The sequence below is a fragment of the Zea mays genome, chromosome 2, assembly GCF_902167145.1.
Source record: "Zea mays cultivar B73 chromosome 2, Zm-B73-REFERENCE-NAM-5.0, whole genome shotgun sequence".
Taxonomy (NCBI): Eukaryota; Viridiplantae; Streptophyta; class Magnoliopsida; order Poales; family Poaceae; genus Zea; species Zea mays.
In genome coordinates, this window is record NC_050097.1 from 234517098 (window position 1) to 234535597 (window position 18500).

At 46.7% G+C, this 18500-nt stretch overlaps 1 protein-coding gene and 1 non-coding gene across 3 annotated transcripts; both read right to left on the reverse strand.

The window, feature by feature from the left end:
* Nucleotides 1–8077: 8077 nt before the first annotated feature.
* On the reverse strand, nt 8078–11689 carry LOC100191700 (uncharacterized). Of its 2 annotated transcripts, none has more exons than XM_020547353.3 (11): nt 11239–11689; nt 10990–11111; nt 10783–10884; nt 10586–10698; nt 10032–10101; nt 9221–9298; nt 9013–9129; nt 8830–8924; nt 8652–8731; nt 8494–8553; nt 8078–8420 (listed from the first exon to the last, which is right to left on the reverse strand). In XM_020547353.3, the coding sequence occupies exons 2-11, from the start codon at nt 11095–11097 to the stop codon at nt 8293–8295; spliced, it is 951 nt and encodes a 316-aa protein (XP_020402942.1). In that variant the 5' UTR covers nt 11098–11111; nt 11239–11689; the 3' UTR covers nt 8078–8292.
* A 4359-nt stretch (nt 11690–16048) lies between these two features.
* Nucleotides 16049–18500, reverse strand: LOC103648141 (uncharacterized). Its single transcript, XR_002749988.2, has 4 exons — nt 18219–18500; nt 17835–17942; nt 16835–17579; nt 16049–16118 (listed from the first exon to the last, which is right to left on the reverse strand). It is a non-coding gene; the product is annotated as an uncharacterized protein (transcript).

Here is an 18500-nt window from a genome sequence, read left to right on the forward strand (position 1 = left end):
AAGCTGACCACCCCGACCACGTGCCGAGCCCGGGGAAATACCCGCTCGTCGTCGACCCCGTCGTCGGCGACGTCAGGCTCACCAAGGTCCTTATGGACGGGGGCAGCAGCCTCAATATCATCTACGCTGAGACCCTCGGGCTCCTGCGCGTCGATCTGTCCTCCGTCCGAGCAGGCGCTGCGCCCTTCCACGGGATCATTCCCGGGAAGCGCGTCCAGCCCCTCGGACGACTCGACCTTCCCGTCTGCTTCGGGACGCCCTCCAACTTCCGAAGGGAGACCCTGACGTTCGAGGTGGTCGGGTTCCGAGGAACCTACCACGCGGTACTGGGAAGGCCATGCTACGCGAAGTTCATGGCCGTCCCCAACTACACTTATCTAAAGCTCAAGATGTCGGGCCCCAACGGGGTCATCACCGTCGGCCCCACGTACAAGCACGCGTTCGAATGCGACGTGGAGTGCGTGGAGTACGCCGAGGCCCTCGCCGAGTCCGAGGCCCTCATCGCCGACCTGGAAAGCCTCTCCAAAGAGGTGCCAGACGTGAAGCGTCATGCCGGCAACTTCGAGCCAGTGGAGACGGTCAAGGCCGTTCCCCTCGGCCCCAGCGGCGACGCCTCCAAGCAGATCCGGATCGGCTCCGGGCTCGACCCCAAATAGGAAGCAGTGCTCGTCGACTTTCTCCGCGCGAACGCCGACGTCTTCGCGTGGAGTCCCTCGAACATGCCCGGCATACCGAGGGATGTCGCCGAGCACTCGCTGGATATTCGGGCCGGAGCCCGACCCGTCAGACAGCCTCTGCGCCGATTCGACGAGGAGAAGCGCAGAGTGATAGGCGAGGAGATCCACAAGCTAATGGCAGCAGGGTTCATCAAAGAGGTATTCCATCCTGAATGGCTTGCCAACCCCGTGCTTGTGAGAAAGAAAGGGGGGAAATGGCGGATGTGTGTAGACTACACTGGTCTCAACAAAGCATGTCCGAAGGTTCCCTACCCTCTGCCTCGCATCGATCAAATCGTGGATTCCACTGCTGGGTGCGAAACCCTATCTTTCCTCGATGCCTACTCAGGGTATCACCAAATCAGGATGAAAGAGTCCGACCAGCTCGCGACTTCTTTCATCACGCCCTTCGGCATGTACTGTTATGTCACCATGCCGTTCGGTTTGAGGAATGCGGGCGCAACGTACCAGCGGTGCATGAACCATGTGTTCGGCGAACACATCGGTCGCACGATCGAGGCCTACGTCGATGACATCGTAGTCAAGACGAGGAAAGCTTCCGACCTCCTTTCCGACCTTGAAGTGACATTCCGATGTCTCAAGGCGAAAGGCGTCAAGCTCAATCCCGAGAAGTGTGTTTTCGGGGTGCCCCGAGGCATGCTCTTGGGGTTCATCGTCTCCGAACGGGGCATCGAAGCCAACCTGGAGAAGATCGCCGCCATCACCAGCATGGGGCCCATCAAGGACTTAAAAGGCGTACAGAGGGTCATGGGATGTCTCGCGGCTCTGAGCCGCTTCATCTCACGCCTCGGCGAAAGAGGTTTGCCTCTGTACCGCCTCTTAAGGAAGGCCGAGTGCTTCACTTGGACCCCTGAGGCTGAGGAAGCTCTCGGGAACCTGAAGGCGCTCCTCACAAAGGCGCCTATCTTGGTGCCTCCAGCTGCCGGAGAAGCCCTCTTGGTCTACGTCGCCGCGACCACTCAGGTGGTTAGCGCCGCGATTGTGGTCGAGAGGCAAGAGGAGGGGCATGCATTGCCCGTTCAGAGGCCGGTTTACTTCGTCAGCGAGGTACTGTCCGAAACCAAGATCCGCTACCCACAAGTTCAGAAGCTGTTGTAGGCGGTGATTCTGACACGGCGAAAGTTGCGACACTACTTCGAGTCTCATCCGGTAACTGTGGTGTCATCCTTCCCCCTGGGGGAGATCATCCAGTGCCGAGAGGCCTTGGGCAGGATCGCGAAGTGGGCGGTGGAAATCATGGGCGAGACAATCTCGTTCGCCCCTCGGAAGGCCATCAAGTCCCAGGTCTTGGCGGACTTCGTGGCCGAATGGGTCGACACCCAGCTACCGACGGCTCCGATCCAACCGGAGCTCTGGACCATGTTTTTCGATGGGTCGCTGATGAAGACGGGAGCCGGCGCGGGCCTACTCTTCATCTCGCCCCTCGAGAAGCACCTACGCTATGTGCTACGCCTCCATTTCCCGGCGTCCAACAATGTGGCTGAGTATGAGGCTCTGGTCAACGGGTTGCAGATCGCCATCGAGCTAGGAGTCCGGCGCCTCGACGCCCGCGGTGACTCGCAGCTCGTCATCGACCAAGTCATGAAGAACTCCCACTGTCGCGACCCAAAGATGGAGGCCTACTGCGATGAGGTTCGGTGCCTGGAAGACAAGTTCTACGGGCTCGAGCTGAACCACATCGCTCGACGCTACAACGAGACCGCGAACGAGTCACCCGTGCCGCCGGGCTCCGGCCCGGCACGCTGCCCCCCCGAACCTCCCGCGGGGAAGGGGGGCCGCGAAAAAGAACCGTCACCAGACCCTCTCCCAGGTATATAAAGACCAAGGCGAGACCGTTTCCAACGTTCCGCCCGGACCGGACGCGGGATTCAAAAATGCGAAGCGAAACAGCCGTTCCTCGAACGGCTCGCGCACGCGCAACGGCCGCCCCGAGAACCGCTCGCCCCGTCGCATTAACTCCGCGGCAGGACAGGCGGCGCTTCTGGCAGGAGCAGCGGGCGACGCTTCGCCTTCGCCGTAATAACCGCGCCAAAAAAGGTACGCCGCGTCGTTCGATTTCATATCCTTTTCCTTTTCTCCTCTATCTCTATCTCTTGCAACAGGGACCAGGAAAGGGGGATACCCCGAAAAGGATCCTTCCCCGTGAAGGAACCAGGCTCCGAGCCTCCTTACTGATCAGAGGTTCAAAGGCTGGCCCCCCGAAGGGTTCAACAGCCGCCTCAGATCGCGTGGGCCCTACACCCACTACTGGTCAGAGGTTCGAAGGCCGGCCCCCCGAAGGGTTCCACGGCCGCCTCAGGCTACTCGGGCTCCGTGCCCATTACTGATCAGGGGTTCGAAGGCTGGCCCCCGAAGGGTTCACAGCCGCCTCAGACGCCGAGCGAGGGATGACCATGGGTACGTTCGATACATAACCAAGGCTCGGGCTGCGCTCCCGAGGTACCCTAGGACATTTCTGAGACCGGTGGGAGCGATCTTGTAACGGAATCCCATCAGAGGGAGGCATCGAGCCCTCGGACCCCGTCGCCAGGGGACCGGGTCCGGCAGATCACCCGCAGGTACTTTTGGGCATGCCTCTGGGCCCCTAGCCGACCCCTAACGAACGGGGCACGGACGTCCACTCGGATTACCCGCTTGCAGCTCACCGGAGACACCATGTTCGGCGCCCATCGAGGGCAACATGGCGCTTTCCCCCCCTCCTCCTTGCGGAAAGGCGACACAGGGGCGTATGTAAAAAAGCCGAGTCTGTCCCTGATCGCCCTCTCGCCCTGTGCAGAGGCTCGGGGGCTGCTCTCGCAAACCCGGCTCCGGCCGAACCGTTGACAGCGTCAACATACCAGCCCGAGAACTTGGGCCCCGACCGTACACCCGGGCTACGGCCAGTTCGCATGAGGGAACAACCAGACCAGCCGAAGCATTACGCAAGGCATTAAGACCTCGAAGGAGTGAAACCACTCCTCCGAGGCCTCGGGGGCTACACCCACCGGAACAAAATGCAACCGAGAAAGGCTGGTCCCCTTGCAAAAAAGTGCGACGAAAGCCTCCAAGCGAGTGCTAACAGTCCCTTCGAGGCTCGGGGGCTACTGTCGGGGACCATAATTAGGGGTACCCTCAAGACTCCTAATTCTCAGCTGGTAACCCCCATCAGCATAAAGCTGCAAAGGCCTGATGGGTGCGATTAAGTCAGGGATCAGTCCATTCGAGTGACTCGATCATGCCTCGCCCGAGCCTAGCCTCGGACAAGGGCAGCCGACCCCGGAGGATTTTCGTCTCGCCCGAGGTCCCCCTCCAACGGCGGACATATCTCCGGCTCGCCCGAGGCCCTGCCTTCGCTAAGAAGCAACCCTGACTAAATCGCCGCACCGACCGACCAAATCGCAAGAGCATTTAACGCAAAGGTGGCCTGACACCTTTATCCTGACGCACGCCCCCCGGTAGAGCCGAAGTGACCGCTGTCACTTCACCGCTCCACTGACCGGCCTGACAGAAGGACAGCGCCGCCTGCGCCACTCCGACTGCAGTGCCACTTGACAGAGTGAGACTGACAGGCAGTCAGGCCCTGCCAAAGGCACCATAGGAAGCTCCGCTTCGCCCGACCCAGGGCTCGGACTCGGGCTAGGTCCCGGAAGACGGCGAACTCCGCTCCGCCCAACCCAGGGCTCGGACTCGGGCTAGGTCCCGGAAGACGGCGAACTCCGCTCCGCCCGACCCAGGGCTCGGACTCGGGCTAAGTCCCGGAAGACGGCGAACTCCGCTCCGCCCGACCAGGGGCTCGGACTCGGGCTCAGCCCCAGAAGACGACGAACTCCGCTCCGCCCGACCCTAGGGCTCGGACTCGGGCTCAGCCCCAGAAGACGACGAACTCCGCTCCGCCCGACCCCAGGGCTCGGACTCGGGCTCAGCCCCAGAAGACGACGAACTCCACTTCGCCCGACCCCAGGACTCGGACTCCGCCCTGGCCTCTGCCGACGACCTCCGCCTCGCCCGACCCAGGGGCTCGGACTCGGCCTCGGCTATGGAAGACAGACTCGACCTCGGCTTCGGAGGAGCCTCCACATCGCCCAACCTAGGGCGCAGGCCAGCCACGTCAACAGGAAGCGCCATCATCACCCTACCCCGAGCTGACTCGGGCCGCAGAGAACAAGACCGGTGTCCCATCTAGCTAGCTCCGCCAGATAGGCAATGATTGCGCCCTGCATGCTCTGTGACGACGGTGGCTCTCAGCTCTCTTACGGAAGCAGGAGGACGTCAGCAAGGACTCAACCGCTCCCCCTACTGCAAGCGCACCCGACCTGGGCGCGAGACGAACACGAAGGCCGCGGGATTCCCACCTCTCTCACGCCGGTCTCCGGCCGCCTCGCTCCTTCCCCCCTTCGCGCTCGCCCTCGCGCTCGACCCATCTGGGCTGGGGCACGCGGCGACACTCACTCGTCGGCCCGAGGGACCCCCCGGTCTCGAAACGCCGACATAAACGTATGGGTATTGTACAAGTATGTATGTGCAATCATGCAATCGTGGTTTGTAGTTCGTTTGATCTCCATTTAAGGGTGGCTTCAAATTTTGCAAAGATACCCATCCACCTCTTATCTAATCATTAACTATTTTTTCTCAAAATCCCTCTCAATCGATTAGGTTTCATCACATATTATTGCTCCTTATTGCTAAGATAAGTATATATGTTAGGCATTTGTTAGAACTAGAGTCTTCGGCAAAGACGATGTGGATATCTCCAACACTAAGGTTGTCCACGACATATCGTGTAAAATAGGATATTTGTACTGTAGATAGCACTGTTTGCAGTGTGAGGTTTGAGATAGTGGATGTGATAGGAGAGCTAATGAAGATAGCTAAACCTGTTATCCCTGACTGTGTGGATTGGTCAGTGTTGCCATTTGCACTCCAGAGAATTTATACCACTATATAGTACACCAGTTTAAACTTTGCAAAACCCACTCAACAAATCACCTCGCACACATAACCTTCACTAAATCCACCAAACAAATTGCACCCACTTAGCATGCCATTAAAACCAAGGATTAGATCGTTGGATAACTCACTCTCTCTTACTCACTCAAGTCCAATGAATAATATTATTTGAATTATCCCTCCCCTTGTGAGCCCACCACCCCGGGCCCCAACCTCCCCCTGACCCCGCAACCCCTCCTCACTTATGTCGCTGTCGACCCCTCTTCTCTTCAGGGTCAGTCTTCTATACCTTAAACTCTGCAAGACTTACCAAACCAAATCACCCCACACCCGTAACATCTACTAAATCCACCAAATAAATTACACCCGAACTTAACACACCATCAAAACCAACGGTTCAGATCGTTGGATAACTATCTCTCCCTTACTCACTTAAATACAATCTATACCACTATATAATACAACAATTTAAACTTTGCAAAATTGAACCAACCAAATCACCACACACCCATAACATCTACTAAATCCACCGAATAAATTACACCCAGACTTAACACATCATTAAAACCAATGGTTCAGATTGCAGGATAACTATATCTCCCTTACTCAAATATTCAATGGACAATATTATTTGCATCATCTCTCATCCCTCCCCGCGACCTCCCTCCCCCTCCCTCGCGACCCAATATCCCCTCCCCCTAACTTGTGTTGTTGCCGCCGTCGACCCTGTCCTTTCCGGAATCGTAGCGTTAGTACGAATTATACGCTAGTATATTAAGGCCTCCTAGATTATACCTTACTTCCATATGTGGGAGCATATAAGGATACGAATTATACGCTAGTATATTAAGGCCTCCTAGATTATAACTATCTCTGTTGCTCAGCCTGACATTGAGCTAGGAGCAGCCAAAACCAGTGAAATTTCAACCGGACATCTTCTGGCATTTTTTTAGGGTGGCGAAATTTCGAATACCGAAATCAAAAAGGTAGTAGAGGGAGCCGGAGATCGAGAAGGCGAACGACGGGCGGCAACGGGAGATCGACTTGGGCTCTTTGCATGCATGTATGCATTCGCATCTCTGTAATCTGGTTTGTTGTTTATTGCCAAAAAACCTTACCAACGTTCTGATGTTTGCTTGTCAAATTTTTTTTTTTGGTAACTTTCGCTTGCTTTCCAAATCTTTGTCAAGCCCAATTCGGTAGCAAAAACCAATCTGTCCGCGGCATCGCGTCTGTATATATAGGTCTCTGCTACCAGGAGCACAGGTCTCAAGATCGGTGGCTTTGGTTCGTCGTCCTCCGTGACTCCGTCCAAGCCAAGCCATGTCCCGGTTCTCGCTGTGCCTTGCGGCGGCGTGCTGCTGCTGCTGCCTTGCGCTGCTCCTGCCGGCGGCGCAGGGCCGTCCTGACACCGGCGGCGACCATCGTCCACTGTTCTCCGAGCCACACCCACACTCCGATGCCGTAGAGGTATCACCGTTACACTTTCACCCTTTCACGTTCTGTTGGTTTTTTAATGTAGAAAATAAAATATATGTATGCCTTTCTTGTACGTACTACGAGTGAAGATTTTGTGATCTCTGTGTGCATGTGAAGAAGAAGGCGACGCCGTCGTGGTCACCGCGTCCGCCGACGGCAGGTGGCGTCGTCGTCACGCCTGAGCTGCGGACGGTGCCTGAAGGCGCGAACCCGCTGCACCACCGCGGCAGTACCACCAGGCACAGGCAGGAGCGCGCCCTACCGGCGGTGGCGGCGGGGAGCGTGAGCGTCGTCGTCAGGCCGGAGTTGCGGACGGCACCTTGTGGGGCGAACCCGTTGCACAACCACGGAAGCACCCCGTCCCCGTGACCCGGCCGGCGGCCGGCACGTTGCGCAGATAATCTCTGGCTCTCCCTGTGCCCTTGTGCGCAGCTAGCATCGTAGTTTGAGGGCATTTTGGATCGTGCACCATGGAATGGAATTGCATTTGTCGCTGGAATTCTCCTGCTTAATCTCAGTGGAAAAAGAAGTGGCACAAAATTCAACGCATAACCATTGCGGCATTTTAGAAAGGCTGATTTTTTTTTTGGTATATCTCTTACGTTCTGGTCTCCGCTAGACATGTCCGAAATATCTCAAACGAGGTTGAACAATAATTTCTTCAATTGATTTGATTTCCTTCTAGCTAGTCTATCACGTATATTATCATTCCAAACTCATCTCATGTATGATCATAAATCCAATCCAATATATTTAGGGAATGTTTGATTTGATGAATCACTCAATCCAAAATAAGATGGCGCATTATAGGCATATTTCTCAAATTTAGTTAGGCCATTCCTCATATAGTGCTAACTAATTAACTATGCTAACTATGAGGAATAAGGTGATGAATCCTTAAAAAAGTGAGGAATGAGAAAATATAAACTAGCTCGTTGCTCAAACCACCCTTTAACTATTGAACGAACATGTTGTCTTTTTATAGCATTCACACCATAAAACATAGCAGGTTTAAACATCCACCAACAGCACGCAAATTATTTGTACGCAACCCCAGAGGCTTGCGTTAACAACTTGCTAGGTCTCAAGTTTACAAGAGTGAAAGAGTTCTGCAATCTAACGTATGTACAGAAAAGCAGTCACAACATGCTTATGAGGGCGCTGATTCTGCTCCATCATGGAGAGCACAGCACACGGTGGCCTTGTGATGACCCTGGTACACCCTGATGGCCTCTCCAGTCGACATCGTCCATAGCCTCGCTGTAGTGTCAGAAGATGCTGCAGGAGAGAATAGGCCGGTTAACTGTGTAACTGATGAATCATCAGGGAAGGCAGGCCAGGGGAACCATACCTGTTATCAGATAAGCACCATCGACGGAGAAGACACAGTCCCAAACCCAACGCTGATGGCCTGAGAAGTTGATTGCCAATGATGTTTCAGGGTCTCTTTCGAAGATATAAGATGGATCTGAGATGGAGAGTTGGATTAAAGAAGACTCCGAACATTACCGACTAAAGTTCTTTCCAACTTGAAGCCATCGACATTCCAAATCTTTACAGTGCGGTCAGATGATGCTGTGGCAAGATACCTGCAAACAAAACCCAAGAATGTCTCATAGAATCCAAGAGAACACAATAGTACGCTGGAATAACCGTGGGAAAATAGCCTTTTAGACCATCACACTACCTGTTTGGATCGCAAAATTCGGGTGAAAGCAGGCACTTCAGAATGTAGCCATCATGGGCTTGCAGTTTGTGCAGAGGTTCGAAGCAGGTAATTGTCTACAAAACAGAATTTGACAACTTGAAAAAAAATTCAGAAATCGCAATTCTACATTTAAGAACAGGTAGGTCTGAAGAACAAACTGACCTGAGTACCCTTAAGCAGGCGCCAAACGTAACATGTCCCACGGTTATTTGCAGCAACCACCATACTCCCATCCCACATGACTGTCAGAGATCTTACAGCAGTATCAACTTCTGGCACCTAAATAATTGGAACCAACACATCAATTGTTTTCTTGCATTTCCCTTTCCACAGCAGTACCATGATACTGGAATATGAGAAAGTGACTCACCAACTCACAGCTGCATGAGTTAGCAGCCAAATCCCATACACGTATGTTTCCATTCTGATCACCAGATATTAGCTCTTTCTGAAAAAATAAATAAACATACAATGATGCAAAATTTGGTGGGAAGAAACAAACAGAAGGAACAGATGAAAATAGGCAAAACGGTAACTGCCTGACTCAACCATCCAAGTTAAGAATACTGATACTACTATTTAGTCAGTACAAGAAAATAAAGTTCCACGTGAAATTTGAGAAACAGAGAGAGCGAGACATAGGCCAAGCCATATTTGCAGTTTGAGACCAAGGCTAACCATATGAAAGTTCAGTCCACTCTCCCAAGTTGATTTCAACTAGGGTGTCACAATAATTGAAATCTATAATTCTTCAAAGAAAATTTAAACCTCTAAATTCACATCTACATGCAGTCAAATTTTCTTTGTCAGCATTTTTGTGTTACAGAGTTGGGATCCAATCGATGCCAAGCAATCACATAAAACAGCATGGAGGTAATGAACAGAAGTAGCTAGCCAATAAGTTTATAACCAATTGTAGCCTAACAGTGTTGTACTTGGATGGAGACATTTGCAATCAGTTACCACTTAAGGCCATACACATAATTTTTTTTAGAGAAGGGTATTTTTTTTACCCTTCCTCTACATCCGACAGGATATATGCAGCCATTTTTAACAATGGGAACTTAGCCACTCAAATAATCCAATCTGAAATTCGCTCATGTGGAGATTTGAAATCAGGATAAAAGGGTGCTACTCAAGTCAAAGCCATACAACTAAATATTGAAAGAAATGATTCTAACCTGATTTGGGTGCAGAACTACAGTGTTAACTGCAGCACGACTTTCATATTCTCGTTGGCAAGTGCCAGTCCTGAAATAATACATGCACAAATAACAAAAAAATATGATTTACAGCTAAGAAAATTTGTTGTACAGAATTTAAAAGGTAATATCTAATTTACATCATACCATCTAGGAGCACTACCAGACAAACTCATGAAAGAAGTTGTATGAGATTTAAAAGATTCAGATAGTCCGATTTTAATAAAATCGGTGTGGTCATCCTTCATGGATGAGCTATCGATTCATGACGTGGACACATGATTATTTTCGAAATGTCTATATGTGTGTCTTTTATGTTTCCCTAATATTTAACCCGTTTAAAGCAAACCCAAAGCACCATATTGCAAGCATGCATGATAGCACCTGGAGATAGATCTGTACTGGATTGTCCCCTAGTTAAGAACATTTTTTTCAAGTTTTCACTAGAACTGCATGCCAAGTAAAATAGGCTTGTAGCATGAGAAACGATAGTATGATACAAGACATTAGGTTGGAAAAGCTCTTAAGCTCACCGTAAATCCCAAATTCTAACAGTACCATCTTCAGAGCCTGAGTACATCCAGTTACCATCACAATGAAATCCCACAGCCATCACATTGCTAGTATGTGAATCATAGCTAATTACCTGCTAGGTGTATTCTCATTAAATAAGGAAAAGGAACATGGAGATCCATATGGATTGATGTTGAAAACATGTAATTGTATGTACCGGCTGAGGGCTATTTGAGTTGACGTCAAAAAGGCGGATATGAGGATTGCCAGCAGCAGCTAAGAACCGCTTGTCAGGGGTTATCTCAAGGCGATTAACTTGCTGCAGTCAACATGTTACAGCAGCGAAAAGGTATGTAAGGTTGTTTTATAACAAGATAGCTCTGATGCCAACGGTGAAGCATTCCTTCCAATAGCCATTACTTACAGAGTCTGGATACTGAATAGTGCGGTAACAGCGACCGCTCTTGGCTTCCCAAAATCTGATTGTGTGATCATAACTTGCAGTTGCTAGAATGACTGAAGGTTGAGCCATTTAACAGCAGTAGCCTGCGCATACATCATCACATGCTTTCAGAACGATGAAAATAGATCAACGCATGCTCTCAAACGATGAAAATAGAAACAGACAAAAGATGGCATTATATATGGTAACAAATGCATAGGAATAGATTACCATTACCAGGGTTCCAAAGAGCGGCACTAAGAGCACGCTTCACTTTGGGGGCATAAACCGCTCCCAAAGCGGCGCGACCGCCTTGGTGGAGCAGCGCCTGCAGCTGCCCTCAGGACGCGCGCGGCGCAGCCGCCGGGGCCGGGCGTCGTTGACGATCCACCGGAGGCGGGAGGAGAGAGATCACCGGCCGGTGTGCGGAGGACCGGAGGCGACTGGCGAGAGGCGGGAGGGGAAGCCGCTGATGCCGTCACTGAGATCCCGAGCCACAGCGCCGCCGCCGCCGCCTGCGTGCCGAGCGCAAGTAAGGGAGGGAGCCGAAGATGGAGCGCCGGCTCTGCGAAGAAGATGAAGAAACGGCGGCGGCTGTGCGCTGGAGCCTGGAGCTGCGAAAAGGTTAGGGGTCTGGTGGAAGTTGGGTTTGTGCTGAATTGCGTCCAGTTTGGTTTGAGAGAGATTACCTTCCTTTAGTCTCATTTAGTTTTTAAATTATCAAATGATAAACTAAAATAATGACTAATAGTCTCTAGTCTTTCAAAAGTTGGCTAAAAGCGACTAAATCGTATTAATTTCACCTATTAACTTTTCTTTATTTTAATTACACTAATGACGAGACAATATTAAATAGTATTTTAGTCTTTTTATAATTCATTTAATACGTTTTGAATACTTTTAATCTCTAGAACCAAACATAGTAGATACTAAATTTTAGTCTTCTAACTAAATTTTAGTACCTGGACTAAAGAAACACCAAATAAAATTCCATACTCTTCTTTTTCCCTTTTTCATTTTTTCTTTCTAACATTTTTTGACATATCATCATATAACTCAATATATGCTAGATGCTTTGGGTTCTATATTGGCAATGTATTGTATGTTAAGAACTTCTATTAGTAGGTTTAGAATTTAATTATATTGCAAAGAGGCTTGTAAAATACTCCCTCCGTTCCATTATATTGAAATGGATAACAATAAATCTACACACATATATAATACACATACATCAAATATTATATAGATCCATTAACACTCTAAAAAGAATATTATTTTGGGACGGATGGAGTAATGGTTAAGGGCTATTTTTAGCCCTAGAATCTCATTTATTTGTAGCAATACAATCTGATTTATAATGCGAAGTTGATCCAGATAAATAATAAAAACATCCCCTTCCACCTCCCTTATAAATGGAGAGAGAGTATACGGAGGGGTCTTTCTCTTGATTTATTCAATGGCGAATATAGGATGAGAATTCAAGAGGGTCAAAAAGACCATGTGAGAAAATAAAGCAAGACAAAAAAATAGTGTTGTATAGAATTCAAGTTTTATATTAATATATAATACAAGTTCAAAGAAGAAAAAACTATATGAACAAAAGAAGCAAATGTACATATAAGTTCTTGTTGATCGAATTGAAGTTGTGCGTACCTTGTTGAATGATGATTTCCTCGAAGGATGGAGGCACTAGGAAGGAGCGAGGTTAGGCGGCGTCTCCAACTTAGAGCCAAGTCTTATTGGTTCACTAAGCTTGTCAATCGAAGGGGTCGGGTCCCATCGTTGCTATAAGCAAAATCGGGCCTACTGGGTGGGCCGCCGTTGCGACGATGACAAGCGGGACGAGGGCGTCAGGAAAGGGGTGAAGTCGTGGGTGTCACACATCAGGAAGGGAGAGGCGGCATGCAGTGTCGGGAACGGGCATCGACATTCGAGGCTTACTAGCTCGAGCGAGATTGGGAAAAACGGGGTGGGCGGTTAGTTGCAAGGTCTAGGCTGGGCTGAGGAGGAGGAGAGGAGTCAGAAGGACTAGACCGATCTGACGATGAGGCCCAGGACATAGTTGTTTTATCCCACCAAAAACTTCAATTTAGTTGTTTTAGCCCACCTAAAACTTTAATTTTTCTAACTTAACAATAAATGAACATTAAGTATAAGATGTTTTAAAAATTGAGGGGGCATGGGCCACTTTGCCCCCCTTTGAATTTGCTCGAGGTTTATTTGCACCCTTCTAATTGCTTTTCTCTTTCATCTCTCATTTGTTTGGTCCAAGGCTAATATTGGTGCCCACTTAGGGGTGGTAATAGATCAAGATCCAAATGTTTCTTCACAATAAGTTAGGACCCTTAAATAATTTTAGTTAAAATAAATAGGAATAGAGTTCGATCTTAATATGTTTCGATCTTTAAATTTTATAGTGTAAAATTTAGAGCATATTACCACCCCTACGTCTACTGTGCTTGGGCACGCTAAAATTTCTATAAGAAATAGGATTTGCGAGAAAAAACTCATATTTTAAAAATAGAACATGTTAGTTTGTACTACTTTCACTTTGTACCATGCATTTGGCATTCTTTTTTCGCATAATACTTATTTGCACCACTTTCGCTTTGACTATCTGTGCAAACATTACTTTGGATGGCCATCAAGAACCAACCAACAGGTTAGAAAACAGAAAGAATTGCTGAAGTTGACCATAGTTTGAAGTTGATACTTTGAAAGATACCTTCCGTGGTTAAATGCCATTTTGGATCTATTGGATGGATGATCGGTCAAACTAATGTTGCATCGTTCAGGGTTAAGATAAGCATCTTACCATAGGTGCATCGAAGCCTATATTATTAGGGTCATGTGACCCTAACAAACTTCGACACCTCAAAAAAGAGTTATTGTTTATCATTGTGTTAACTTTGTTGAATTAATGTAATGACAACGACGAGCTTCATGGCTAGCTTGACCATTACATATTGCACTTTAACATTTGTTTTATTGTGTTTAAAGTTTTTAAATCATTCTTTGAAGACATTTATTCTTTGATCTTTTTGTTAGATAGTGGCTTTAATGATAATGCAAGATTATTTTGACTAACTTGTGTTTTGTAGATATATGTTAAGTTAGGTCACAATAATGCAAGTTTTTTGTCTCGCTTTTTCCATGCTCGTGAGACAGGGATGAGTGATGATATACTGGACTATAGATGGCAAAATGGATCATGCCTGGTGGGCTGGCCTAAGGCACAACCGGTTTAATATTGTCTCGGTCTGGCTCGAAACTCGTGTCTTATTTCAAACTTCACTATACAAACAATATAGTCTATAGTATAAAACAATGTTTTAAGTGACCATATGAGTAACTAGACATGATCTAATGATACTCATTATATATCGTAAATACTATATTTTTCTTATATATTTGTGGGTCCATGTTAAAAACATTTAACTTTCCACAAAGTAACAATGATATTTTTATGGGACAAACAGATTATATTATATATGTCTATTAGCATCTAAGCACACCAATTCTTTGAAGATGTCCAGTGGTGTCTTGAGCAGCTACCCTATCACATCTCTTATTTCAAACTCCACTCTGTAAATAGTGTAATATGTAATGTAAATTCCTTATTTTACACGATCTAATGCGGACAACCTTACGACAATACATTCGTAATGAAGGAGAGAATGACGTAGACGAACACTAGCAAAGTTCTCATATATTGCTATAGTTTCATTTATACATAGAATATAAAACATAAACCTATGTGAATTTTGTCGGCTATGTGGGTGTGAACGTAGGTTTATAAGCAATAACAATGATTTGTATTTCTATTTATATATAATTTTAGCTTTTACTATTTAAGTGCGGGGCTTTTTACCATTTAAATACGAGGAACCGTAACGACGGTGGATGTGAGAGAGCAACCACGGTGGAAACTATGTAAACTAATGTTTTTATATAGCAGAGAAGAGAGATATGAGTGACTTGGACAGTGTCCATTTGACCACCACACAACACGCGTAACACCTCTTATAAAAAAATGCGTATAGCACCTGAAAATGGGTTATCTTGCGCGCCTTTTCTAGTCTACAGCTAAATTGTCTGTATTGGTTTGGTAGTTCCAAATCACATCACCAGTAGGATATCTTTTCCACAATGAGACATGTATAGCATGAGACTTGAGGTCAAAACATATATTCATATAAATCGCCTCCATTTCATTCGTTATTTTGTAGATGTGGGATGTGAAGCAAGCATGTTATTATACTAGGTATATGCCCGTGCGTTGCAACGGACGGCACCTGTACATGCATAAATCATTATTTAGTGTTACTATCAAGAATCAACTTAACAATCATAACAAATGTCAAAGTCTGCCATTTCGAACCATCAAAATTTAGTTCAATGACACTATTAATCGAAATAATAAAATCCTAAGTTAATAATACAGGATCAAAGTAAAGAAGATCAGATTCCTATTAATTGTTTAGAGATGAGATTCCTATTGAAGGGACATCATCATTTATTGTCCAGTGTTATACAACATTCAGAGCATGTAGAGTATGCAAATACGGACATAGCAAAACATACTCTCTCCATACCAATTATACAACAAGACGCCACAATACATCTCTCATGCACATCACAAATGGCAATGGTCTCCAACTCAGAGTGGCTCAGACGCGAAGACAAGCGCTGACGTCGACGCCCACGCGTCATGGCCTACACCACAATCTCCAGTGTCCACCGGTACCGCTCCTGCTCTAGCACGGGCAGGTCGATGAACACGAGGTCGATGTCAGCATCATAATTGTACTCCACTTCCACCAAGTTCAGCAGGCACCTCGCCGACTCCCGCGAATAGTAGGCGCTGAACAAGCCACACCCACGACCCATGGACCCTGAGTGCCATGGCCTTGCTGCCAGCACCACTGGTCACGACGCACTCCTTGACGATGCCACTGGTCAGAGTTATGCTTAGCAAACAAGAACTAACCATATCATGCACGCTAATCTCGACATGGTTGATGCTTGACTTCTGGTCAAATTCTTAAATATGTTCTTTGTCTTGAAACTCGAATTCAGAAGAAATAATAAATAGAAGGCTATGACAATCACTGCATAAATAGCATAAAAGCTTTCAGTTTTTCCAATGTTACATAACATACAAACGCTAACCAATTTATGTCATTTATTTAAATCATGTCATGCCAATGTCAGTCATCAAAATGTTAAGTCATAAAGATTTAACAAAATATTGAAACCCAATGTCAGTATCAGCCAAATCGAATTCCATGGATAACAATGCAAGGATAGCTTGAATCCTGAAACCTGTGTCAATGGTGATAGGTTTCAGGATAGCCTGAATGCAAGGATAGCCTTAATCCTGAAACATGTGTCAATGTAAAATCCTGAATCATGAAACCTATGTAAATAGCAGCAAAATGCAAAAGGCTTATCAGAATGTACTCTTAACTGGCAACCAATACTCCATGTACATGTTTCAGGATTTTATATTGATGCAAATTGCAAAAAGTGGATTATGTATTAATAGTTTCTCGATTTTGTTTATCACTGTCATATAGAAGATTATTTTTTCTTTTTCATTCAAACAAGGGAACCTTAAAAAACATTTGGTGGATCACAAATAACCACCACACCACTAATATAGTAACCTAACTCAAACTGATAGAGAATAAGACATCATGTGCTAAAACAAAATAGTCTGAGTCTCTAAGATTGTTCTCTATCACTAATAAGAACAGAATGAGGCTACACTACTTATTTTCCTTCAAATAAGTTATACAGGATGGAAAACAAATTATCAAGATACCTGAAGGCTTGGTCATATCCTTAGCACAAGATGTGTAACCATCAATAGAGGTCTTGAAGAAGACATAAGCTCTCTTCTTGTCCAGCCTAGTCATGCACATCTCAAGAGTAACAACAAGCTCCTTAGGGGTGCTCAGTGGTGGCATAGTAGACGTGCCACTTCTGCTTATGCTTTGCAGAATCACCAATCACATAAGCATTACCACCAAACCTGAGGCCATCGAAGAAGTGATTTAGGAAGGTAACCTCATCATCAAAGTTCTTGTGTGGGGAAGGTTGTGCATCAGGGAATATGAATGTCCCACGGGAGTATTTAGCTGCAACAAGTGGCAATGAGAGCTCTTTAGCAAGCTCAAGGATCCTCAGAATACCGAGCAGAAGCTTTGTAGTCCCACAGGTCTTGATCAGAATCTTGTATGGGTAGACAAACAGGCTTGACTCAGATAAGACATAAGAGTCAAAGTCCTCGTTTGATAGCTCAGAGACAACGGTGCACCGTGCATGGTCAGAAATAGAGTAAATCTAGGGACGCAAGAGTGCACACAATCCCCTTCCGTTGGGGTCAGCGAAGACAGGTGCCTCATAGAAGCTGATCTCGAGGCGCTTCTCATATCCCTCAAACCCAATTGCAGAGGCAGGGGTAGGAGCAGCAGCAACAACTTGCAGGACTGCGATTGTTTTAGAGCAAGATGACAGACAGCCAGTGGAGGAAGACAAGAAGTGGTTTCTTGGAATCGTTTTTGTCACTGGAAAGCAGCTAGACAGAGCAATTTTAGAATATATTACATGATGAAAATATTGCAGAACACCAAGATTTTTTATTAATACGATGCAAGCTACCAAAAGATATTACATGGTAGAAATATTAAGAATAATGTACATGTAATCGACTGAAAAGTGGACCTACACAATAATCATTAGAATGACATCTCAGTAAGCAATGAATCCAAGTGTTTGCACGACACTAAAAAGAGCACAACAAAAGCGAAGCTGTATCGTACCAGGTAGCTTGCATCATATTAATAAAGCTCGTTCATGATGGTTGACTTGCCTACACCGGGCAGCCCAATTACCCCAATCATCACGAAATAATTGTTCTCGGTCAGATACTGCAAAAACACGGAGAGGGTTAGTACGTTTTGAGGGAACAAAATTTATATGTACATATGTATGTATTTAAAAAACACCTGCCATAAATTTTATCACTATTTAAACCCCCATCTCCAACATAGAAGGCATGTGTTGCTCAATGAATCTCAATTCACATCACAGATGCATATATAGGCATGATCAGCAGAAGCCAAATATAACATCTTGCGTCATTATGCGAGAAGGAAGGCATATATGAAATGATTAAGAACTAACCTAACAAATTAGAAACATACCAACACTCAGAGGAGTCTTTAAAAGAACTAAAAGCAACACATGAAAGACATCGCCAAGAAGTTTGGCGACTCTCCTGCCGAAGGCGTCGTTGGCCATATGCACAAAGCTTCTTATCTATTTGATTGAGGCAACAAAATATAGTAGACAGTCATGCTCTCTATCTCAAAGTGGAAAGTTAAGACATGTCACTGAAAAGGATATGATTATATGAATGGCAGGTATGGCTAATGAGATATTTTGTAGTTTTCAGGGTTAAGAAGACTGATTTAAATATGATAAAT